At 39.2% G+C, this 26,430-nt stretch overlaps 1 protein-coding gene across 3 annotated transcripts; it reads right to left on the minus strand.

Moving 5' to 3' along the window:
- Positions 1 to 455: 455 nt before the first annotated feature.
- WTAP (WT1 associated protein) lies at positions 456 to 26,129 on the minus strand. Of its 3 annotated transcripts, none has more exons than XM_030946678.1 (8): positions 25,886 to 26,118; positions 21,762 to 21,799; positions 21,623 to 21,678; positions 16,792 to 16,850; positions 15,078 to 15,205; positions 8,379 to 8,557; positions 3,497 to 3,651; positions 456 to 1,680 (listed from the first exon to the last, which is right to left on the minus strand). In XM_030946678.1, the coding sequence occupies exons 2-8, from the start codon at positions 21,789 to 21,791 to the stop codon at positions 1,097 to 1,099; spliced, it is 1,191 nt and encodes a 396-aa protein (XP_030802538.1). In that variant the 5' UTR covers positions 21,792 to 21,799; positions 25,886 to 26,118; the 3' UTR covers positions 456 to 1,096. The 3 variants fall into 3 exon arrangements, 1 of the variants encoding a protein (XP_030802538.1); XR_004060640.1 differs by having other exon boundaries at positions 1,181 to 1,680; positions 7,824 to 8,557; positions 25,886 to 26,129; XR_004060641.1 differs by lacking the exon at positions 456 to 1,680 and having other exon boundaries at positions 3,518 to 3,651; positions 7,606 to 8,557; positions 25,886 to 26,129.
- Positions 26,130 to 26,430: the final 301 nt, after the last annotated feature.

The following is a 26,430-nucleotide window of genomic DNA, read 5'->3' on the forward strand; positions in this document are numbered from 1 at the left end:
TCTCTGCACCTGTTAAGAAATCAGTTTCCTCAGGCAGGCATTTAAAAATGAAGTTAACCAGTTCAAAAGGCTGAATTGCTAATTCCTTATGTTTTTTAGTTTAATTTGTGCATTTACCTGTTACATACTTCAAGCTTTTGAGTTTGGCTTGTTTTTTGGGTTTTTCTATACTCGTTAATAAAACCAGGTTCAAACTCTAAGGCTTACTTTTATTAACTTCTCCTTTCCACCCCCCACCCCCTCTACCCATTTTCTGCCAATAAGGACAAAATCTTTGGAACAAGCACTATCAGGTTGTCTTGAAATTAGTACTAGCACACACCTACACCTTCATGTATTGGGCATACGCTGTATCAGAGAGGACTGACACAGACACAAATTCAACTCAAAAGCAAGGACTATAAATACACCACATACAAATAAGCCACATAAGCCAATGCAGAACAATGAGGGAATTACATTATTAAAAGTTTTTATTTAGGTTTGGTCAGTACAGGTAAGATAATATTGGAGTCACAGAGCAATATGCATCAACAGGATACAACAGTTCTTAAAAACTGAGTTAACTATGCACACAATTCATAAACATTCGGTCACCTAAGGAGAAAATGCACAGATGTATGGTGGGAAAAACTGTAATTAACACTGAAACTACTACAGGACTCCTTCAGTAAGTCCATCTTTTTAGTGATAAAACTACTGTACTGGGCAAACTTGGCAGTCAAACCCACAGCTATTATGACAAATCTTGAAGGTGGTGTTAAGTATAACAGTATGAGTAAGAATGCCCTTACACAGCACAGGTTCTAGATATACACAGATTTGTACAGACATCATTTATGTTATACTTTATGGAAATAATTTCCATTTCAACTTCACATTAACTCATATAAAAATAACTTGAGCTACACAAACATCCTTTTAGCAACATTCAACGTAATTAACTGTTAAAATTTCCAAAGTGGCAGAGGTATTGAAGCAAAAAGAAATCCACAAAAAGGCAAAATTGTGACAAGTATGCACTAATTTAAACGGCTTCTGGACAGTATCCTCTCCCAATTTCAATGACACTGTATAAAAATTTTGCAGAAAAATGTTACAAAACTGAACCCTGCACATTTACACTGGAGTCCAAACCATTCTGGACATGACGAGAACCCACAGTTCTGTTACCTTTCATGCTCACTGTTTTCTCCTCTTGAGGATCATGATTGGAGTCTGTGTCATTTGAGTGGTGAGTGAGAGAGTTTTCACTGCCAGTGGGAGAGTCTACACTTTCATACCCAGTACTGAGCTGGTTTATGTAGCTACCACTTCCTCTACCAGTTCTATCTTCAGAGTGGTTGGATAGCTTATTACCATTCCCTGGAGAAGCCGGGAAGTCATCTTCCGTGCCGCTACCCTCCCTATAAAAGGCAGGCCCAGACGTCCGCTGGTGGGAGGAGCTGCCATTGCTTGGTCCGTTTGCCAGGCGGCTGCAGTCTTTGCCCGCAGCCTCTCCCTGCTCCGTGGGCTCAGAGGATGGAGTCCTGCTGGTACCTGGGTTGGGGGCCTGCGCCTGCTGCTGCTGGTACTGTGCCAACTGCTGCCGAGTCTCCTTCAACTGCTGCTGAAGAACTAGAATGGTACTCTGCATACCTTCTACCTCCTCATCAAGCTGGATGATGAAGTCATTCAATTCTATGTAAAGAAAACACATTTGTTGCAAATACTTAATAGCCCATATATAGTTTAAATCTCAGACAAGAAATTAAAATCCCGTAACTCAACATTTTGTGCAGAAATTTTTCAATGAACTATTTCTCAGCCATCAGGTATGCACTGGTTTTGATACTCTGCCTCTGAAGGAGAAAATGCTTAACAACTGTGGTATCTACGTATTTTCTAAACTGCTATTGAAAATATGTGAGAAAAATTTAACTTCTGGGCAAGAAAGGAAGATATTCAGGGAAAAGCTCAATTGCAGTAATTAGTATTTTGCAAGTAGATCATATTATGTCTACTTTTACTGAAGTATAAATCCCTGGCAGAAATCCTGTAAAAGTGACCATGAACCATATCCATACGTAGCAAATCTGAGTTACTGCAAAACCCTATTCAATAGCCAAAAGTGGTAGTTTTTCATCCTATTTCAAGGAAGTTTCAATTCTTACTGTGTTTAATCCTTGAAATTGTTCAAGAGAGAACACAAAAAGACCTTCTTACCAACAGAGGGTTAACTAATTTCATAGCGCTTTAATATTTATAGATCAGAAAAAGGTTTTTACAATTAGTATTGCATTCTGGAACAAAACAAATTTGACCACAAAACAGTATAAGAAACACTGATTCAGTCTTCAGTTCAACTGCACCATCAGTATGCCAGAGGAAAAAAAATGCAAACTCCTTAATATTGTAATTTTTTTTTTCATGTTCTTGCTGCTACAGAAAATAATCATTAGGAGAACTCTTATTGCAGGAGTATCATCATCTTCATTCATATACGGGGAAGAAGCAACTCAATGCTGGAAATTACTACATTCAAAAGCAGCAGTCTTTAAAGAACATCTACACTTCAATTATGCACTTGGTAAGTTTTGTTGAACTGCATTATCAAAACAGTAGATACTATTCCCACAAAACGACACTATACAATCATTTACCTTAAGAGTTCTAGTTACTTTATACTGCTGCTTTCTCAAAGACATGAAAATATGATTGGGGAGTATGATCTATTCTTAAAAATGCATCTCAGACTTAGATGGGATGCCATATCAAGTTTCTGGTATCTTACAATCTTTAGATGCAAAACAAATAAAAATATATTCAGGTCTATGTGATGTCTATATAGGTTATAACCCCAGGACAACCTATATAGGTTATATTCAGATAACCTAATCTAACATTCTGTTAAGAGCCAGTGACACTACACTGAATTTGAGACTGAAAACTTTTAAATCTGCATTTTCCCCTCCATTTAAATTGTGCAAGAGGTCAGAGTTTTAGATCATTTCAATTTAGGCTTACAGTGTCGCAAAATTTAGACTATAAACACAATGAGACATTTTCATTCATCCAAGTTACCAAAGGGAAAAAAAATCAGTTTTTCATATTCTTAGGCATTGTTGAAAAGTTGAATTTTTAAAATAAATTCCAAATGAGTCAGAGTTAACAAGAAGCCTTCTGGTCTCAGTGCATGCCTAGGCTATAAGTTAACAGCTTTCATCTTGCGAACTCACCAGTAATGTTTGCAGTCTAAACATTCCCTATTAAATAGCAAGACTTACAGTATAAAAATCTCTATTTCAAACATTGCATTACTGGAGCTGTGAATCCCACCAGTGCCCCCAAATTTAAGGATTTTTTTTCACTAAGACTACCAATTAATACTATTACATATTTTACTCAATACTGCCCTTTCATTCTGGCAAAGGTGATTTTGTATTATCTATATCATCACAAAATTAAACTTGCAGAAGTGCAAAGCAACTTCTATTTTTGTTAAAAAATCCCTTACCATCCTGACTGCTTTTAAGTTCCTCACTATATTTCTTCTGTAAAGCCAATTCTGCCTCAAGCTGTGCAATACGTCCTTGGGACAGCTGCCTTCCAAGCTCTTGATTCTCCTGGATAAGCATTCGACACTTCGCCATTAACTTTTTCCCTGTTTGGCTGCAAAGGAAAGAGCCATCTATCACAAAATGAATATAAAACCTTCAGTTATCTTCCTCAATCACGAATAAAGACAAAAAGGAGATGCGATTTCTGCATGTCACAATTCAAGGAACATTATGCCTCAACATAATTGTCATAGCAGAAAGTCTCCCTATAGTTACCACGTGCTGTTCCAACGCCAGGTGATCTTCTGTCGCTGTCCCACAAAGTGGAAGGCAAGTTTTATTACTGAAAATATGAATAAGCATATTGTACTTTTTTAATACTAACATCTGGATTTATCAGTATGCACAATCTTGCATGTGCCAATTCTTAATGTAGTTAAATATTTGATTAAAGATGTGTTTTTCAATTCAAAAAATCACGGACTGCATAGAAACTACACAAGCAAATTATAAGCAAATTCATTGCCTGTTTGTTGTAGTAATGAAATTTAATAATTGAATTTGGGTGAAGAAAAGTTGCTTGGGGAAATAATAAATCTCATGTTCATTTTTCGTACTGACAACCGTTTTTCTTTAATAGGTTTAAACATTCATTTAAATGCTGCCCAGGTACTCTTGTTTAAAAAAATGAGATGCCCATTTTTCAATTCAACTTATATGTTTGACAGTCACATGCAGAGTCTGCTTCATGATTTCTATGGTCACCATTTCTTAAGTACATCTTGTATGGTGAAGAAGAATGAAAATGTAGCTGAACATTGTAAGGACATCGAGGAAGGGGTATATTATCTATCTACTTCCTTTAAATTGACAGATTTCAGGTAGTAAGTAATGATCATTAGGACACACTGTTTCTGAAAGAAATGTGAAACAAACTGACAAGATTTTCATTACTAAACTGGTAATGTTACACATCTTTAATCTTCATGATAAAAATCTCATTGTAAAGCATTATAGGAAGTAGTATGCAAATTAATATATAGGCAATACAGCTAACTCCATGAAAGAAAGAAATTAAAGTCCCTTAGAACTCTCAGTCTGCCAGGTCAGGATAGCATCCCCAAACAATTCTCCTTTTAATAGGCTCAGCACCATAATGAAGCTGTCTTCTTTTCTATAGAGGCGTAAGCTCTGGCAAAACCCCAAACTTTGAACAGTTTTATTGTGAATTCAATAGCAAGACTTGTATTACTCTTCAAGACCAAGAAGGTCATTTAATTTTTTGTATGCTTTTAAACAAGTGACAAATACTGAAAAAAACTGATGTTTAAAAAAGTAGAAGAGCAAATTTCTGCTACAATCACAGCCACAGTTCTCTCCTGCAACCAAAATACAATAATTTAAAACAGCAATTCCTTATCAGCTACCTTCTGAGCACTCAAGCCTTAAACAACTTTTAATTTCTCTGCCAACTCTGCCCCATTTAACATTTCTCAACTGACTTTCCCAAATCTTTCAGATGGGCTGCTCCAGAAGGAATCTGGCTGTGTAAAGTCCTGGAGGCCTGAAAATCTGCTAAAGGCAGCAGCCTGTTTTCTTTCTTGATGTGATGTCCAATGCCAGGTCCTTGAAGTTTAAATTGTGCCGACCTAATACAGTCCAAGTCGCACATTTAAGATGCAAGTTTCCTTAGAGATGTTCATTCTGTGCAAAGCAGGACCACTTTGGAGATAACCAATGTGACAGATCCCAAAAGTTATTAGGCAGACATGATATTTAGCCATTTGCAAATTCCTGTTAATGTATTCACCATCACTACAAATAGAAAAAGTTTACAATGCTTATGTCATTGAATGCTTTTCTCTTCACAAACCAACATCAACGGCAGAATCAGCGAGTACCAATTACCTTGGAATTGGGACAATTTTAGAATCCCATTAATATCTTCAGGTTAACTCCTGCCAAAATGTAAAATATTTATTACCTGTATAGAAATTTGCATAGTTACCTATAATGCTATTTCTTCTCATCAAAAATTTTCCAGATGTTCTGAACTAGTAGAGAACAACCCTTGCAATTTACAAAAAAAGACAGCGCATTCAAGAAAATTAAATACAGTAACTATTAAAATAATTCATATGAACTGTAAAACTAAGTTCAGCATTGTTTTCACAAATCCTCTTGAACATACATGCAACAAAACCTGTAAGAATATAAATGGTTAAATTTCGGAAGACTAAAGTTTGTTGTACTACGCTTACTGCAAAATGGCATTTCAACTAATTTTTATTCCAAGTTTATACTCTGCTTAATGATGGTTAAAATGGCTTAGCACAGCCATTCCTTTGATTACATGTCTTTTATTTCCCCCTCCAGACATCAGCAATGTTTATGCTGCACAGCCTTATCTACATTAAGGCCCAGAGCTAGCTCTGCTTAGGGCTGCAGTTAATGCGTTAACTGCCCCGAGAACACCAGTTTAAGATCTGAATAGGGCCATTGCCTGTTTCAAAAACTAGGCCACATGCCATGAAATGAGTAGTTGTGTACAAGGATGGACAATTAAAACAACTGGGGGAGGAGGCCCAAGATGCAAGGAGAATGAAAAAAACCCTACAAATATTTTACATGAGCCAATTTCTTCACCTTTCAAGAAATAAAACCAGTAAAATCTTAACCCAGTTAACAAAGCCTCAATTATTTACCAGGAAATAACTAACTTTCTATATTCCTGCCACTGCATGTATGAATTATGCACATTCACACCACTGACTTAAAATTATATTATGCAAATTAGGGGATGTTGTAGCTAAAGAAATAACATTTTCTTTTGACACTTGGGTTTGAAAGGAAGTGGCAAGGTACTTGGCTCTCCTCAGTTGTACTCACACATTCAGAGCCTGAAGACTTTAGAAAAAAACCAACCTGTACCTAAATGTATTAAATAACTTTCTGAATTCCAAGTTAGAAACAAGCAATCTGCATGGCATGCCTCTTTCAACACACTGCAGTGAGCTTTACAAATGGCTTGGTAACACATTAATATTTTATTAATGTACGTCTTACCTCTGTTTTGATGCTAGATCAATAAAATCATAGATACTGCTATAGCAAAATCATTCCAGATATATCACTTTTTAAAAGGTAAAGTTTTTCTCTGGATTTTTCTTTTGGTGTTAAGTCATTACTCATGCAAAAAAAATAAACCTGCATAATTATACTACTCTTTGATCCCATATTAATCATCTGAAGCACAAACAGTTAAAGATACTTCCAAGTCAAAATTATGTAATGCCATCTTAATAAAAGTCAGCAAAACTGTTAGAATACATCACCTTCTGTGACAGCTGAATGGCTCTTTAATTTAAAAATGGATTTTTTAAACTGAGTCATAAAATGTTGCCCAACTGTTTTGAAAAATCAACACCTCAGATTACTAAATAGAACTCTCTTTGCTATGGGAAGAAACAAACACACAAATGCTATACCAGATCTACATTTTGCTTTACAGACCTTAGACATGCACTCCCAACTGTCCCAGATTGCTACTCTTACAAGTAACTTGGGAGGAGAGAACAGAGGCATCAATAGAGTAGCAAAAACTCCTTCACTGAATCCACCAAAGAAAATGCATGCATTTAAGGTTTTTTTGGTTTGTTAAAATACTGACTTTGTTTTCAGCGAACGAGACAATGCAGAAATAACAACCTGTTGAATTCTCGTTCATCCCAGGAGTTTCATGATACAACAGTATAACCAGAAGTGTTCCTTGAACTATGTATTACAACTATTTCAAGGCACATTGTATAGAGCAGCACAATACAAAAAACCCCAGGTGTACAACGGAATAAAAACACCCCACCAACACTGAAGACAGTTGCCATCGTGTGCCTTCTGTATTAAGCATTTGAGATCAGTTCTTAGAATGAAGATCAAAAAAGTCTCATTTCTGCATGAAAACATGCAGTGAAATTCTTATCACAACCAGTTTTTCTTATACATGCTAGTTGTGATCAAATGTATATTGCTTCAAACAATTTTAAACCTGCATTTAGATGGAACGTACAGTTTTGTAGAGTCCTAATTTTGAGGCGTCCACAGTATTACCAACCATCCAGAAAACAGTTCATTATTTAGCAACAGTGACTTAAGGCTGCATCAAGTGCTAGAGCGCCCAAAGGCTAAACAGTCAAATGTGCACACTACTACTGTTGTGGTATCAAATAGCACTCTTGTGGCTATTCAAAACTGGTTAGCAAGTAAACTCTTTAATGCAAAATTCACCTCATCGAGTTTTGACCCAGCAGTTCAGTGAACAAGCAGGAAGTCCACAGTCTTATTGGCAAAACTGACTTACAGTGTCTCTAAGTCACTAGGCTCAAGGTTATGAGCGAAGCATATTCCACTTCTACATTTTATGGGAATTTTACATGTTCAATTCATTATTTATAATCTCTAGGTTCTCTCTCCTCCAAACTGTCTGTAGACACAGTGTGCCACAGACTTAAGACTTCTGTTTCTCCCTCTATTTTCTTCAAATAGAACAATTTTGCAAATGTCTACATGTTCTAGAAAAGATTTTTTCGAAGATGGCCATTTCTTCAGAATAGTCCGACGTTGTCAGGCCTCTGAAGCAAAGGGGAGAAAAAAGCTGAAACACAAGGTTCATCTGGTAAGTTTTACATTAAGCATTACAAGCTGGACAGTATAAGAATGTGGCTTTTGCCTCAAAACGTCTGAGTCTTGGTGTGGAAACGAGTACTTGGCTGTCCCACCATAGCATTCTCGTAGTGGGACTGTCAGGGTAAGTCTTGACTGGGGAGTATTTGTTTTGTTTACCTATCAGGCGTAAATTTCCAGGCACTCAGTTCATTTTGGGCTTGTTCCAGTTTGTCTTTAGTCTGTTCCAGTTCACCTTTCATTTTTAGGAAAAACAAGTTGATGGCTGGGTCTACCATTGTTGATCGCAGTTGGGCAACACTAGGCTGCTGGACTTGCTTGAGGTACTGAATCTGATTCTGCATAAAATAAGAAAAAAAGACTGTTATTCATACAATATTAAATAAAAATTATGAGTCATTTCAATACCAATAGTTACTCCAAAGTTAACATCAAGGTAGCTTGCCTTCTCTCACACAGTAACCTGAAAAATGCAGGATAAAAACCACTTGTGCACACCTTGCACCCTTGTCCATGTGCCTGCACACCCAAGGCCCCATCCTAAGCACCTGCCATGCTTCACCTTTCATGGCAGACTCCCCTCCAGATCCCAAGATTATTTTCTACATGTCAGTTTACATTTGTCAGAGGAATATCTGGAACATTAGAATGCTCCCTTTCTTTTCTATCTCCCTGCACTCCTTCTGGGGAACAAAGAGCATATGGAAAGAATTACCTGCTTAAAATAGATAGTTAATTCCACTTAAGTTCAGTGGAAGTTATTAAGGAACGTTACAGCAGAAATTGACAAGAAATATTTACAAGCAAATAAAAAAGCTTTTTAGAACCTAAGGGTTTTTGCAACTGCAGTAGTCACTTATGATGCAAGATTGTGTATTTCTAAAACAAAAATTTAGAAATATTAACAGCAATTAAAACATTTTGGTTGGATTTTATTCTCTTTGCAAAAACCATAAACCAAAGGAGTTACAATTTTATGTTTGAAACACTTCGCAATAGTCAAAATTTCAGAAGTAGTAACTGAGAGGTTTCCTTTTAAATATAGTATTTATTGTTCAAAACAAATGTAAATAAATTGGATTAACTTTAAAAGTTTCTTTAATTTTAATCCCATCACAACAGACATATCTAAAATTGTACACGTTTGGCACCCTGCTAATCACCAATACTGCATAAACCTGCACAGAATGTGTTGATTTTTAAAGTCAATTTTTTATGCCCCCTGTATCACACACATTTCTTCATCAGCAAGAGGTGAACAGAATCACACACTGTTAAAAGACATTAACTGAAAGTCACATGGTTTGCTTCCCATGCAGGCAGTCCTGCAACCAAACTTGAGAGCAAGAGAGTTTAACCGACAAACCCCAAAGGGAAGGAGTCCCCCTGCACTCTCTCCTTTCCTTGGGACACACAGCACAGCCAGCAGCACTGACAGCTTAACCATGTTCCTGTACATGCAGCTACTCCTATGGGGTCTTTACACAGCAGTGGTGAAGAGGAAGTACAGAAATCCTACATAAATTCAATGTGCAGTAGCAACCTCAGTCACTTCTAAATTGAGTGTAACATGTTTTAATTTATATATTGTTAAGTAGCAAATTTTCCTGGATTTTATTTCAAGTAGTTTCAAAGAATAACAGAAGTATTTCCTTTGACACATTAATTTGTTATTATGAAAATAAAAATACTTAGCTACTTAAAATTGAAATCATCATACTTTACATTTTAAATAGACAAAGTTCTATATATGCAGAAAGAAATATAAAGGCAATAAAACACTGCATATAAATATTTTAAGGAAATAAAGAATCCACATACAATGTGGGTAATGCACCTAGAAACAGGAAAATCCAGATTAAGGTTATGCTAACATTTCTTGGATAGCATTTTACCTCTCGGGTCCTTTGCCTTACTGAATGCAAATATATTGCTCACTGAATAAAGGTAAATTTTATTCATTGTTATTGATTTATATTTCCTATCCACTCAATTATTTCATTCTTCTGCTACTGAAGTATTTCAACAACCTGTCAATTCTTTATGATGGCTAGAGCTAGTAGACAGTAAAATGGACAACTTCACTGGTAAAATATTTCAGATATATAATCATGATACAGCAACATTGTTCCCAATCCACTTTTAAAGAGACATCACTACCTGAGGGGGAGAAAGGCCATGTTTCTTGTCTTACCAAGGCCCAGAATCCTCCCTCTTACACTGTAAATCTAAGAACTGTAACAGACTTCCTGGATCACTAGCACACAGAATTGCTGCCGTGGCTCCTCAGTCACACCAGAAATGCACTCAAACACTCCAGAGGACCCAGCCAACGCTGTGCAGTGCCAGTTACTTGACAATCTCATTGGAGTCTCTCCAGCTCACACTCCTAAGCCCAGCAGATGGCACCTGCACAGGACTTCAGCTAAACCATCATTTCTAAAGCAGTCATGTAAAAAAAACTTACTTAAGCTTAACAATCCTTGCTCATTCCCTCCCCAAACCTCAAAGACTATTTTTTCCCTCCACTTTTTCCAACTTAAATTTTCTCAATTCCTCCACAAGTGCTTTCTCCAGTTGTTAACTCCAGAGTTCTCATCTGTCAAGCTTTTCATCCATGAAGACCTAACAACCTCCTCCCGAATATGACCTGCTCCCAAAGCAAGCCCAAACGTCTTCTCTTTTCTGCCGATTTCCTAATTATGTTTGTCTTCCTGCTTAGCCTGTCCAAACCTCACATTCTTGCTCCCTCTAATCACTTTCTGGTATGAGTCACCTCCCACTGATATTCCAGGTGGCAAGGGTTAGGGAGCAGGAGAGTTTGCCTACAGTCAGGACCAACTTCGAGCTATAGCTGAACATATAGGAATAGTCATGCCCAATGCTAGACACCAGGGAATGCCCACTTTAACACCTGAAATGCCTACAGACTCTTCATTCTCCCAAACATGAAAGCACACACCAGCTGGTATTTTACAAAAGCCATCAGATGGACAAGTAGAGGTAATTTTCACAAAGAGAATAAAAATCTTGCTATCAGCTTTCTCTCTGTTCCAACCCAAGGCAGGAGAGCACTGAAAGCAGTCTATTTAGAGGACATTGGGCTGTGTGAGAGTTTTGTTCATGTGGATTTTTATTATTTTGTTAAAGACAGACAATAACATTTTCAATCCCCCTAGTTCTCACATTCTTGGAAACAGCTGCATGCTTTCAGCTGAAATCATCCAAAGATAGCTACAAAAAAACAGACACTCTAAACATGACAAATTTACAAAACAGACCACAGGTGCCTGAGAGAAAGCATAAGCAACCTAAGTCAGATCAACTGTATATCCTTCTTATAAGGAAGGAATAAAGTGCACCACTAAGAAGAGAAAAAACACAACAGAGCTATAACATAAACCACAAGAGTGATGACTACCTAGTGCTACAGTCCAATTGCACCCACAGAAAGTTCCACTCATCGTTATCTGTGCCATGAAAAGTGTATTTGAGCAGCAAGTATTTCCAAATGCCTACCCACTGAATCTCAGCAACTGTGCAGTAGCCTGGAAAGAGGTTAAGGCCTTTCCCTGAAGTGGTATTAACTTGACCACCCCTTCTGCCAGAAAAAAAGCTTTATGTAGAAACCATAGCCAATACTGCTCCCTAAGAGCAGCAACCTCTCCTAGATGGCTGTTCCTGCTGGGGGAAGGTAGCTCGAGGCTGCTGCTGGCAACAGGGCACACAGGATGTTAAACACCTGTACTTCAAGGTAGCCCTTAGTGACCCTAAAACCACAGAGTAACTTTGCCACAGACTTTTACTAAGCTGCTGGCTCTGAAGAAATCCATATATTCTCCTGCTAGACTCAGCACAGAGCATTAGAGAGAATGGAGCTACGCACCCCCCTCCCATCTTCTTTCTTGAAGAACAGCACTGACACAGAATAAGGGCAATGATTCTGCTACTGCTACTCTGACATGCCCACCTACACTTTTAGATGACAACTGATGACTTTCATAAGCTGAAAACACACTAAAAAGCTACTATTTTTAAAAAGGGTGAAAATTAAAACACCAAAATAGAGTTCATAACACTCTGTTTTAAAACAGAGCTAGTGTACTTCAGTAAGCAAGGTGTTCTACACGAGTGATCAGAAAATTCAGTCTTTGCCAACTATTAGCAGTTGCACATGGTATGGTATTAAGTTTTTAACTTTAAATTTGAATGCAGTAAGTTTGTAAAAATAAAATGTCCCAGAAACACATCTGCAGATTTTCAAGAAACTAGACACCATAAATGCTGAGTCTTCTAATTATAATGTGACAGGAAACACTGAAGGCTTACATATAAATGTTAGTGGTATATTTTACCACTAACATTAAATGTTAATATAAATGTTAATGGTGTATTTTTAGATTATAAAAGAATTGTTAACTATAATAAAAATATGGAAAATTTATTTTATGTATTAAAGTCAGGCATGTCAAGTAACATCACATGATTAATAGCTTATTAAATGATTTAACAACCTGTAGCTTCACTTTGCATCTTATCCAACATGACATTTTTCTACTGTTACTGTAGTGGAAAAAATACTCTCTAGTAATATGAAGCCAAGCAGTCCTTCAGACCTTCTTGAAACTATGTGCATTTTTAAACTTGAAAATACCTAAAGGTGACCATGTCTCCATTATACACCTCCGGTGTACCCATTTTACACCTCTTCTTCAAGGATGCATCTTCCCACCTCCATGTACTGTGGAGATTACATCCTCAGTGTTATTCTTGAGACAAGAGCAGGAGAAATATAAGCCACCCGAGTGTGTGGGCATGTGTCTGTTTTTTGTTTCTTTTTGGTAGGTTGTTACCCACCCTTTTTTTCTTTTTTAAAGTACACTGAAAATAAAAGCTCTTCAGAAGTTCTTCTAAACAGATGTTCTGGAAAGATTATGCAGCTACAAACATCTAATAAAGTGCAGCCAAAAGCCCTATACTCTTCATGACATTCAAATAATTGATGATAGTCAAATTCAAAGCATTAAATACTTGAAGTTTATAACTTCAAGGAAGGAACAAAGGCAAATATAGCACACACAAATTTGGTTTTGGTGAAAAACTTGTATTTCTTTTTATTTATTTATTTATTTTTACTCTTTACTGCTTTAGCTATATGCTAAGAAGTTCAAAAGAAAAAACTTATTATTACTGCTGTTCCACATAGCAGAATTTATCAGTACAACTTCACAAGTGAAGCAGGACCAATAGAGTAGCCTTACAACTATGGAAGCATTGCAGTCCTGTACCAGAACAGATCTTCACTGGCATCCTGGGATGCATTAGCAGAGTGCTGACAACAGGCTGAGGGAGGCGATCCTTCCTCTCACTTGACACTGGTGAGGTATTTGGGGTACTGGGTCCAGATCTGGACACCCCAGTACAAGGGAGACCAGACATATCAGGGTGAGGCCAGTGAAGGGCTGTGAGGCTGATTAAGGGGCTGGAGCATGTGACACGTAAGCAGAGGCTGATTGAGTTAGGGCTGCTCAATCTGGAGAAGAGAAAGCTCAGGAGATGCTACCAATGTGCATAAATACCTGATGGGGAATAAAGAAAGCAAAGCCAGCGGTGCCCACTGACAGCACAGAAGGTGATGGGCACAAGCTGAAACACACGAAGTTCCACTTAAACATAAGAACACACATTCTGCTGTGTCAGTGGTTCAACACTGGCACAGGGGAAAGACTTTTGCATTTCTCTCCATTTCAGGAGATGCTTAACACAGTGTGCAGTCCTGAGTAACCTGGTCTGACTGACCTGCTGTGCACAGGCAGGCTGGACTAGAAACAGCAAGTCTCTTCCAACCTCAATGATTCTGGGCTTCGTTTTTTGCCACTGCAAAGTAAGCTCAATCCCCTTTTTTTTTCCTTGTTTATAACACAGTGAACTAAAGCGATCTTATGGTCTTAAGAACAGTGAAAATACTGTGTACAGAGTTCTGTCACACTACTATACCTGACTGCTCTGAAAAACTTCAGGCAAAAAAGAAAGGAAAACTTAAAAAGCAAAGGAAAACTACAACACTAGTTATTACTTTTGCACAGAGCTGCTATTTTCCATAAGAGAAGCTCTAAAGAGTATATTACCAAAACTAGCAATAAGCTTTTTACATTCCTCTCAGAAGCTGCCAGATTCAAGCAGAATGAAAATTATGTCAAGAAGGTAATCCAATATGAGATAGTTTCCAAGAAACCAAAACTAAACACAGATGTAAGACACAGAAAATGACCAGAAATGAAGGAGCAAGAAACAAAGATCAACAAAATACATATTCAGAACAGTAGAAATTAAGCAGATCTGCCAAACTGCAAAAGAACTTTAAACAAGTCAGTAGCAACTTCATCTATCCAGCCAAGCAGACAGAGGCTTGCAAATAGCCTTACACTGCTAGCCAAAGGCAATGTGTCAGCCTAAAACCTCCTAAATGAAACCAAATAAACACAATCATATCCTTATGTTTTTATTTGTTCCTGACTCTAATGATACTCAGAAGCAACATTTTTGTAGATATGCTCTGCAGATAAATGCTAGAAGAGACTAAGCATGGCACATGCAAGAATCAGCTTGGTTTGAAGTAAACCAAGCTTGAATCACAGCTGCTGCTGAAAATCAATAGCAATAACTAGTATTAAAAAACACCCAAACTTTTAAGAAGTGATCTTTACTAATTCAATTAAACTACCCTGCTGTGCCTTTAAACACAGAAAATGTGAATGGTGTAGATAAACAAAAAACATTGCACAGCTCATAGGTACTGGCTCAACAGCTGATGTTGCTACAACAGTTTGAACACATTTATCCTTGCTGAATACTTACAGTACACTCTTGCATCTCCTGTTCCTTAGTTGCCAGCCTCATCACCAGAATATTTTCTCTTCGGGCAGACTCTTGCTGTTGCTGTTTCAACTTCTCTTCAGATTCTCTCAGCCCCGTCACATCATTAGCTAACACAAGCAACAACACAGAGAAAGCAAGTTTTATAGTACCCTCTCATAGGAAGTTTTAAAAAGACAGCTAAAAAAATCTAAAAACCAATTTCATAAACAGTTACACTTTTTGCAGGGATGTTTATAAGTAGCATAAACAAAAAACAGTACGTCATTAACTATTGGAAAAGCTTAACAACAGCTGGTTTTAAAGCCATATTCCTGGTCCTCCTTTAAGACTTACTAAAACTTTCAAGCTGTTTCCATGTTTGTATAGGAAATCACTTTGTGCTGCAAAAATCAATCTGCAGTCTGAAAAACACTGCTGTTTATGGGCAATCTTCAAACTGGCCTCAATACTCCAGGAGCAAACAGTAAAACATTTAAGAACATTCTGTCCCAACTAGAATTCTGATCCACGGACATTTATGAAAAATTATATATGAAACACAAGAGAATGCAGCACATCCCCAAATTACTCAAACAAAAACATGCAAACAGCTCAATACCAACTGCGTACATTCACTCTACTACTTGCCATATGTAACACAACTAAAAACTTGAAAAACTTAAATTTTCATTTTTTTCTAATTTCTGGAGAATAATCAGCTGTAAATATAACCTGAACATCAAATTGCCTCAGGACAATGATTTCTGAATAAATCCTTGCAGACAGTACAGGCCATAGTAGTCAGTGTAAATGAATTGTTTCCAAAATCAAGAAACTAAGAACGTTGAAACAACTTATTTATCTATGTTTAGACAGTTTGAGATGTGAATGGAATCACCTGTTTCCATGTGCTCTATTTTATTCTCTACAAAATATTATGAGACAGCAGTAGAAGGAGGTAACAACAGCAAAAGAGAGGACATCCATTTGGACTGACAGAAAAATACCCTTCAAACTCAGTGGTACCACAGCTTTAAGTATTTAGACTGAAAAGGTGAGTGGAAAACAGGAAAGATACCATCCCTAATCTGCAATACAACTTTTAAAAGTGACTTAGGACTGGCTGTTCAGTCACTCCCAGAATGTATTCATATTTTATAATTTCAGAGTAGGATGTTTTCCCCACGTTATCTTCCAAAAGACCAAGTTATAATGATCATGTAAGAATGACAAATCAAATTTGCCTAATCAGAGCAAACAATCCTTGGGGACTCATTTTCAGACATTTACCTCTAAACACTGTTTCTCCTCCCAGCCTTACAATCCTGTAAGACGACTAAAGGCACAGACATTGCTGGAGTATTTCAGTAGACAGAGAGTTTCTTTTTCTAATGGTAAAGTTCTGAAAGCACACCTATTTATGGGGTTATGCTTTGAAGTTTTCCCCTATCCAGCAGTCTGTGTCCTATAGATGCAAAAATAAGGCTTTTTAGATGGTGGGAGAAATTTGCAACTGGAAAAGAAGTTGGTAAGAAAGCTGGGAGAGGCTGAAAACTTACAGTAGAGAAAACAAGGGCTGTCTTCCTAACAAGTAACTAACATAACAGATTATTATATCTTACTTCTAGCACTTCTAGAAAGCACACATATTATTTGATCACTCTGCTTTATACATTCTAATAATGTGCACCATTTTGAAACCCAGCTAACTTACAATTAAGGTCTGTGTACTTGCCCTCCAGAGCTTGCACGTATGCTTCATATTGTTTCCACCTGTCACAGATATAAAAAAAAAAAAAAATAATTTTCTGAAGCTCTGTCTATTAAATCAAGGCATCTCATTCCTAAGCCTTCAGAGCACACACTGATACCATAATCAGAAAATGTCAAGAGGAATTACACAATTGCACAAAAGACAATTCCAGTTTTAAAAAAGGAGGTTTTAATTGTGGAAATAGTTAAATTTGCTTTGCATCTCAGAAGAACAAAATGGCAGCTGTGTATTACAACACTTAAAACTGACATCTTAAAAATCAGTATTTTAGACAAATATTAGGATCAAACACTACTTATTTTTGTTATCTTTGTAAAGTACCCTATATGCATCTTATTCTCGTAGCAGAGCAATTCAAACAAACTTCTGTAACAGAAAATACAAGGCAAATACAACATTAAGTATATTACCAAGTGAACAGGACAAGCAGAAGCATATCATAACACTAGAAATGGCAGTCTAGGTTAAGCAGTTATATCAGCTCATTTAAGTTAAGACCACTCTCTGATTACATCCATCAGCCAAACAGTTTAATAACTCTTTCAAAACATGTTATTTAGGAAATTCATCTGCAGTCAAACAACATCACCTAAAAACAGCACTGCATTTTATACAAACCATCAAATCAGTAGCAAATAAAGTCTGCTGTAAAGTTTAGCATGAAATGCTTTATGAAAAAGTTCACAGCATGGTGTTTTGGGATTTTTAAGTAGTACTCTGCACTTAACTATGTGTGTTCCTCATGATGGTACAACTGCACATTATAAAGAAAATTCATCTGATAGCTTACCACTAACAGGAGGTATCTGTTCCCTCCTCCCCACTACCTTCTTTCCCTGACATATATTTTATGCTAGACTCATCACAACTGCTCTATTTTAACTCTCTAACCTACACCACTACTTGAATTGAAACTATAAAATCTACCTATAGGTAATTTGGACCATTTAGTGAATTCCAACAGCACACTGAAGGGTCTACAAAAGCATCAGAGATCTGTAATAGCAAGCAAGACCACATCACTGGGAAAAGGAAATGAAATCACAAGATCTCTTCCTTCAAGCAACAACAAAATTTTACATCTCTTCAGCTGAGCATGGCAACAGCATGAACAAACTCTCAAAGCTCTGTAAAAGAGAGCAGTAGTATTCATACTTAACCCTTAAACTGATCTCTCTGCCCTAAGAAGTTTCACCATTTGACCATTAAAAATTCTATGTTAATTCAGGAGATTTCAATCTCCCAGAAGTAAAACTGAAATGGCCTACTAAACAGCAAATCTAGAAAGAACCTAATTTTACATTAAAAACTGACATGCAATAAACAGTTGGTCTTCAAATATACAGGACTACTTCACTTTCAAGTTACACCTCACAGCCCAAACCCAGTAATTCTAAAATCATGAGACCCCCACACTCCCATAACAAGAGCTATTTATTTACAGAACAAGTGAAATGAGGACATTACACAAGTTAAGTAAATGTGCCAAACCACTAGCTGAAAAAAAAGGAAAAGAACCCCCAAAATAACCACCCACAAACAAACCACGTAGCCTATGGTCACCAAGAATGTTGTAGATAATAGCTCTAACTCACCTCTCAACAACTGTTAGTATTTAGGCAAGAACCAAATTCCTGGAAAAGAAAACCTAGATGGCACTAGAGCATGTCACGGATTTCAAGTCATACGCCTACCAACACTTTAGAAAATATACCTATTCAGATGTGGCATTTTGTCAAAAACCTGGTCAAGACTCTCGCAGTTCGAGCAACCTGTACTGGGCCTGGCTGAGACAGAGGCAATTTTCCCCACAGCAGCCCTCACAGCACTGTGCTTGTGCACTCGTAGCTAGAATGGTGCTGGTAACATACCAGTGTTTCAGCCACTGCTAGAAGTCCTCACACATCATCAAGGCAGGTTTTCCAACGTTCCCCCCTCACCAGTAGGTCAGGAATGGGCAAGATCTTGGGAGGGAACACAGCCAGACCCTTGACTGCCCTGCCTTGCCCCAGATTACGCCTTCCAGCACATCTGTAGCACACTAAGGCAGCTCATCACTGAATCTGAGTGGGGGAAGAATGACAAAGGCTCAAAGGCAGATTTTTTTCTCCTCCCATCAGTTTGCTTTCCACTCAATATGGTAGTTTATGTCCATAATCTGATGGTTCAAAATTAATAACATGAAGAGCTTCACTGAAGTGCTACTTGGAAAGGCATTCAAGAACAGACACAGGAGAACTGGGAGGACACTCCTGAATCTGTTCTGTGTTCAAGGGACTGCTTACGGTATTACAAGAATTGGAAGGTAACTAAGCAGCATTATGTCAGTTACTTAATTCTCTTAATCCTCTAAAAATATTTAGCAGGCTTTATAGAGGTAATTTGAAGCTATGAAGTCAAATACTTTTTCTTGAAGCATCCATTTTTTATGCTTAGCTTTGGAGTTCACAGTAAATGATTTACAGCAGTTAGGGGTTAAGACGCACACTGAACCCAGGCTATTCCAAAAATGACTGGCTCTAAGTCCCTGTTAACTGAAGTTTCGTAAAAGCACTGTATTTCCTCAGAAATACTTGTGTATATCAGAGTGGTTCAGTGTTTCACCAGGTAATCGCTCAGCTAAACTATCACAGCAATACTAATCAGATTTTTAGCTGTGATCTACAGAATACCTCTTTACGGTGTTCCGGGCTCTTCTTTCTCTCAGAAGCTCCTACAGTCAAGCTAACTACTGCATTAAAGAGGGGAAAGTTCAGGATGACTCCAGAGCAACAAGTCATGAGACAAGCAGAAATTCAAGGTTAGGTCTAAAGGCTCTACGTTGGTCCTGCTCATGTTTAGTCAACAAAAGTTATGATGAACAAACCTAAATTCTGTACTTCATGGAAAAGAACAGTAAAACTGGGACGCATGGCACAGAAACTGACCAAACCCCCCATTTTTTCTATGTATGTATTTCATCACTGCAACTGTACAGCAATGGTGACTTATTACCTAAAAGACTAAAAGGTGATTACACATGTGTCTCAAAAACCATTTGCCTCACCGAAGCACAGACCAAAAAAACACACTCCAAATCTTAAGACAATCTAAAGGTCAACACAAGCTTTTCTACATCTCAAAGTAATAGAAATGCCATTGATTAAAATATATGTGCAATAATATTTTATTCCAGCCTACAAGTGAAGCCAGCAGTTAGTGCAATAATTGCTAGTTTTACATAAAATTACAATTAGAGGTGAACTTACTAGAAACCCATAATTTTCCCCCATACAAAAAAAAGTGTTTGAAAGACTGATCTATGCAAACTAATAAAATGGACATGACCAAAATGGAAGTAAATTTCCATTTCTGCATATATTGAACAGTTATATTCCTTAAACCCACTAGGCACCCTTTTTGAGAGCATGTTAAGTTTTTCTACACACCAAGAAGATGATTCAATAGCAACATAGCTGCCATTAGCAAATTCCCTTCTGTCTCTTCATCAACACGGGTGAGCTGCTAACAGACTTTACCTCCTTGTGGGCATTCCACCACATTCTCTCCTGAATATGTGCTGGAAACTCATCTCTTCTATGTAGCAACTAATGACTGCAAGTTACAGAAACTGACTACAACTGACAGCCTTTTCTTGTTTTCACACTATCAGTCAGAAACCAAGTGGCACAGAATCTATGCTTTGGTACTTTCACGTTAATTTTATCACAGCAAGTCAAGGGCACAGCTTTGGAGACTTAGGAGTTTTCTATAAAAAGGATCACAGGCCAAAACCACTTATGAAAGAAGCAACTTTTTTTACTGTTTAAATACGTTTTTCTTTACAACCCAAAAGACTGGATACTCAGAAGCAGACACAAAGTAGTTTTAAACATATGGAGAAAGACTGCTTACTCCCTGGAAAAAAACTGTCACCCCAAAAGTAGCTGGCAGGACAGTTTACCCAGAAGGGAGGGTAGCTGATCACATGTACACTAAGTCTTGCACATGCAAGCCCTTGTTTCTACACAATTTAGTCTTTGTTCTATGAAACAGCAAAATTTACCTTGAGACCCTAATAACATGAATAACTCAGTGTACAAGAAGCCAAGAACTAATGTTTACCAAAATGCAGACTATTCCAGCAGATAAACAGATGCCCCACAAAAGGCTGGTTTGGATAGCTCCTGGCTTACAAATCAGGAAATTCAGGCATACAGAGACAAGTGGCCTGGGGTGGTTTCTTTAAGCAGGTGGTATGCGCAACAGAATTCCCTATAATTGTTCCTGTCGTGACACTTAAGCTTTCTAAAAACATTAAAAAGACAGCCAGGTTCTTTCTTATCAAAGTTCTAGGCAATGAAAACTTCATTTTAACATTTTTCTGTTAATATCTGAACATGCTGAGAAGACAACTGCAAGGACTGAAAAAGTGTAAAAAAGTACTGGAGAAGTAAAGAGTTGACATTTTTCTGATGTTTAAAATAGCTTGCTATCTATCAAGGAATGTAAGCAATCATATCTTCTATAGTTATGAGTGAAGAAAAAGAAAACTTGCACTCATGTTCTACAAAATACTATTAAGGACTTTGCCTCTTGGGAAGAAGTGTTCCCTCCCAAACTACAAATATTTGAGGCAAGAGGAGAACTTCACAGAAGAGATACATTCTGAAACAAATAAAACTGTTCTTCAGAACAAGGATGCTGAAAGACAATGAAAGAGTAAATTCACACATCTTCCACAGGAGGTTCACAAAAATGTTGAGATGGAAAAAAAGACTTTTTACGTTACCTTAGGATAAGCTCATCTCTAGGTAAAACCTTAAAATCTGCTTCACTAAGGCGAACCTATGAAGCAAAAAGAAAAGCATAACTTATCAAGCTGTCCTGATTACCTGGAAAGGTGAAGTCACAAGTAATTTTACACATACCTTCTTTGGGAGAGGTTCTTCATTCGTCATTGTGAACTCTGAAGGGAGAGGAAAAAAAAGGAGTTTTATTTAGTGTAAACAGAACACTGAACAAGTCAGAAACTTATACTTACAGCCTTAATTGTTTTCGTTTGCAATATTACACCACTGAAATATTGGTTCCGCACAATGCAGCACCAGAGTACAAAATTAACAGTATGATGTGTTTGCTCCTGTAATCTAGATATAGTCAGCTGCATTTTTTCTAAAAGTTATCCCAAGCTTTCTATTTCTATCTAAAAAGCCAATCAGTAATCAATCCTTCCTATTTAACTAATCAAGACCACCCAACTTTGTATCAAACTGACATTTAGTACGCGTCTACATCTACATAACATTGTATTTTACAAGGTAAAGGATAATCAGAGTCTGAGGAAAGCAATTTATACTACTGCTCCTCCTCTTTGGAATAAAAGAGAATAATTTGTGAACATTACAACATGTTCTTACAAGTACTTATTCTCTTAAGATTCAAACAAGCGGAAGTACGGTTATTTTAAAACCCGTGCGAATATTCTGAGGAAGAGTAGGATGCAAAATAGCTTAGATAGGCCATCAAACTGAATTCCTCTGGTGCACACAGAGCACAAGAGGGCTGCATTTTGCTGGGTTAAATATTCACACTGCTCTGAGTTACAGGACATGCTTCCTTATCTCTAAAGAGTAATACACAGTATTATCTACAACTATGATTATGTAAGAAATACTGAGTTCCTAAATCTTACAGGCATTCAAGTAACAATAGATGCAGGGTTTGCAGGCATGCATCTTTGCAATATGCTTTTCAGTGGAAAAGTTGCATATAATATTACGAGTTGACAAGCTTGTAAAGCTACTACTGCACATGGACCAGGGAAAGGATGTGTCAACTCCTTAGTTGTGAACACTGAGCTTTAAAGAAACAATGCTCTTAAGGAGTAGATATTCTGTTTTCACAATGATACTCAATGAACCAATTTAACTTTTCCAAGTCCTAAAACTATTGGTCAGTAAGACAAGCAAATACATTCCAATGAAGCAGAGTTTTCAACCCGCACTAACTGAGACCACTGACAACTACACAGCACCCTATCCAACAAGGCCGTGGTTAACAACAAACAGAACAACCAACACTCACTCCCTTCCTATAATAAATACTGACATTAGAACCCACAGAAAGAAAACATTCAGTAGAAGCATCTCACTAATGAATGGCAGCTTCCTGTTGCTAGGCTTAGTAACACACAGGCACCTAAGTGCTTCCCTAAACTAAGAAGTGCCCTTCACTCCCACCCCCCCCTTCCCTCCTGCTAACAAGAAGTTACTCAAGCATTTTGCTTGAACTTCTGCATGCAGCAGAAGTTACTTGAAACTGTTTTACCAAAAACATACCTCAAATATAAAATACAAGCATAAGAGGCTGCTGATACAAATTGCCAGTGCCCAACTCAATCATTCAGAGTAACTTGATATTACAGAGGGAATGCTTGTGACCCCTGTATTTAAGCTGCCTACCTTCCCCTCCACTGTAATTTTCCCAAAGATTTTTAGAGCTTTTAACTCCTTTGGAGTTTGGAAGTAGTCCTGAAGATCTCAGCTAGTGTTAACTTCCTGAGAGAGAGAAACATGCTTTTCAGATGTCTCACACAGCTACAGCTAACGCTGATTAAATGGGGCACACAAGTCATTATGTGTGTGTTCCCCAAAAAAGTACCAAAAAATGTGAATTTCCCCCAAAGATCTGGCTTGTAACCCCTGCTGCAGCATATGGCAATTATAAACATACAATTGCTGTCACAATCAAGACTACAAGAAATCAAAGGTTGATGCTCCAATGCAAAGGTAATCAAACCTTGCATCTCCAGACCTCGCACAGAATTCCAGCACCAGACCAGGCTACTCTAACTCAACACCCAGCACATCACTGTTTACAAAACCACCTCTTGCTTTCAGACAAGAGCATGAAAGACTGAAGTTACGGACCACTGCATTACGGAAGTTACTCCTTACTGACACCTATTATTATTTGCTATGATAAAACCACACATTAAAAAATAAAAACATACTAGCTAAAAATATTCCATAGGTTATTCTGGAAAAGTTAGGTTGATAATACCTACAGATAACCACCTAGCGCTCTTTCCACACATAGAAATTTCACCTTACTACTGCCCTGCAACGGTTTTTTGGGAACCTGGAGTAACTCAGCAGAAGCTTGAACATTTATTACTGCTGAATACTGCTGTCACTGTGCTCCGTGTTTCTCAGAAACAGCAGCAGCGCCAGGCTGGCTACAGCAACAGTCACGGTGCTTTGCCTCAGTTTTCTGTCAACAAACAGGTGAATCTGTATGCTACAGACACAAATGCCACTGAAATGTTCATTATTTTAACCTAATACAGTAACTTCTCAAGCACTGTGCATCAAGAGATGCTTCTTTCGCTCGGCTCGCCTCTAGAAGAAATCATCTCTCTCTCCTACCCATATCAGAAATATCTTGCAAGAGCACGATGAAGAGTCACTTTCTACAGTAAAAAGAGTCAATGTAAACAACATTCCTACATAACTGACTGGAATTAACACAACTGCATTTTGTGATTTATATTATGAACAGCTTAACTGTACCATCCGAACTAAGCACTTGCATGATTTTGCAGAAACAGTGGCTGCCACACACCACTCCTGCCTATCTGCTCCTGGCAACAAGCACCAGAAAACCATACTCCATACTTAGAATAACAGGCTCTAAAAGAATTTTCAGAAAAACTCAATGTTTTAGGCTTCTATGGCAGTTTCAATTACAAGAAATGTGAAATGAGGAAAGTACATTTTGATTTTACTAACTCTGATAGAAGCCTGCACACCTTTTCCTATGTTTATAAAACACAGGATTTAAAAACTTTTTTAAAAACCTCAAAGAACAAAAAGTAATTGAATCAGGTATGAGGCTTTACTTGTTATATGCAAACAGAGTTATTTTAATGATACCAAGAAAGAGTTCCATGGGGAAAACCCCAGTATGGGCTCCCAGCTCCCAAAGCACGTAGGCATGTACATATATATACAAACATATAATTTACAGAATCACAGAATCGTTAGGGCTGGAAGGCACCTCTGGGATTACGTAGTCCAACACATCCCCTGTCCCTGTCCCTACCAAGGCAGGGTCGCCTAGAGCAGGGGACACAGGAACGTGTCCAGGTGGGTTCTGGGTGTTTCCAGAGAGGGAGAGTCCACGACCTGCCTGGGCAGCTGTCCCGAATGAGTGTGCTCGAGATTGCTCAAAAACTTCTCAGCTCACACTGCAGCCTGGAAGGGAGTTAAGAAGGAATGCACCACCACAGGAGCCTGTTCTGCCGCCCTCAATGTAAAGAAGTTCTTCCTCATGTTGAGGTGAAACTTCCTGTGTTTTAGTTCATGGCCATTGACCCTCGTCCTGCCGCTGGGTACCACTGAAAAGAGTCTGCCACCCTTCACTTTAAGACAGCACCCGCCTTTAGGATATTTGTATGTGTTGATGAGAGCCCCTCTCAGTCTTCTCTTCCCTAAAGTAAACAGGCCCAGCTCACGCAGTCTCTCCTCGCAACAGAAACATTCCAGACCCCAAATCATCTTTGTGGCCCTCCCCTGGACCCCCTCCAGTATCTTCTTGTCTTCCTCGTTCAAAGGAACCTTCTGACATTTAGAAAGAAAAGCTTCACAGTAGCCCCGTAACTGCTCAGCCCTCACACTCGCCTCAGCAACAACCGCGGGAGTCCCACCCCCACCCCGAGGGCCGCAGCCGCAGGTGTTTGACAGACCCAGCTGCTGCGGCCGCCCCCCAGCCCTGGCAGTGCCCGCCCCGCCGCCCTCGCTCCTCTCCCACAAGGGAAGCACCAAACGCGGCTCCCGCGGCCGGGGGCGCGGCGGCAGCCCAAGGCCGGGGGAGGAGGATCCCGGCCGCGCTGCCAGGCCGGGCCCCGGGGCCTCGTACAAAATGGCTCTAAGTGTTTCCGCTCCTCCCCCCCGCGCCCGACGTGAGGGATGGAGGCGCCGCTGGGGTCCGGCACCCCGGGCTGCCCGGTCCGTCTATCCCGCTGGGGCGGAGCGCTCGCACGGTCACTCACCTCCCGCCTGCGGCGCGGAGGCCCCGCGCCCCTCGCACGCCGCTTGCCTGGGCCGCGCTCCGCCTCACATCGAGCAGGGGCGAAACGCCGCCACCTCCACGCTTGCCGCCACCAGCTGCGCGGGCGCCTCCGCCGCCACCAGCTCCGCAGCCAGGACGGCCGCACCTCCCCCGCCCGAGCTCCCCCGCACGCCGCTCCCGCCCGCTCTTTATTTGCGGGTTCTCTGCGCTACAAAATGGCGCCCAGGGAGGAAATGAGCGCCCGCCCCGCCCCGCGGCCGGCGGCTGCGCGCGCACCTGGAGTGGGGGGCGGCGGCCCCGGGGGGGGCGGAGGCGGCGGCGGCGGCTCTTGCTCCGGCTCCGCAGCGGTGCAGGCCTGCGGCCCGGGTACCTTGGCCAGCCTGCGGGGCGGCCGCTGCGGGGGATCGCCGCTCGCCCCACCGGGAAAAGGCGGCTCCCGCGGGTTATTAGAGCGCCGATTTAAACCCTGTCGGCCGAACGGACCGCGCAGCGCTCCTGTCCGTGGGGTGCCGTGCGGCCTCCTGC

This window comes from Camarhynchus parvulus, chromosome 3, assembly GCF_901933205.1.
Source record: "Camarhynchus parvulus chromosome 3, STF_HiC, whole genome shotgun sequence".
Taxonomy (NCBI): Eukaryota; Metazoa; Chordata; class Aves; order Passeriformes; family Thraupidae; genus Camarhynchus; species Camarhynchus parvulus.

Excerpts from the sequence above, each read along its gene's own strand:
- WTAP (XM_030946678.1), bottom strand. The coding sequence starts at position 21,791 with ATGACGAATGAAGAACCTCTCCCAAAGAAG. Across the intron at positions 21,679-21,761 it reads AAGAACCTCTCCCAAAGAAG|GTTCGCCTTAGTGAAGCAGA; the intron begins GTATGTGTAAAA and ends TTTGCTTCATAG. Across the intron at positions 1,681-3,496 it reads ACTTAAAAGCAGTCAGGATG|AATTGAATGACTTCATCATC; the intron begins GTAAGGGATTTT and ends TTCTTTACATAG.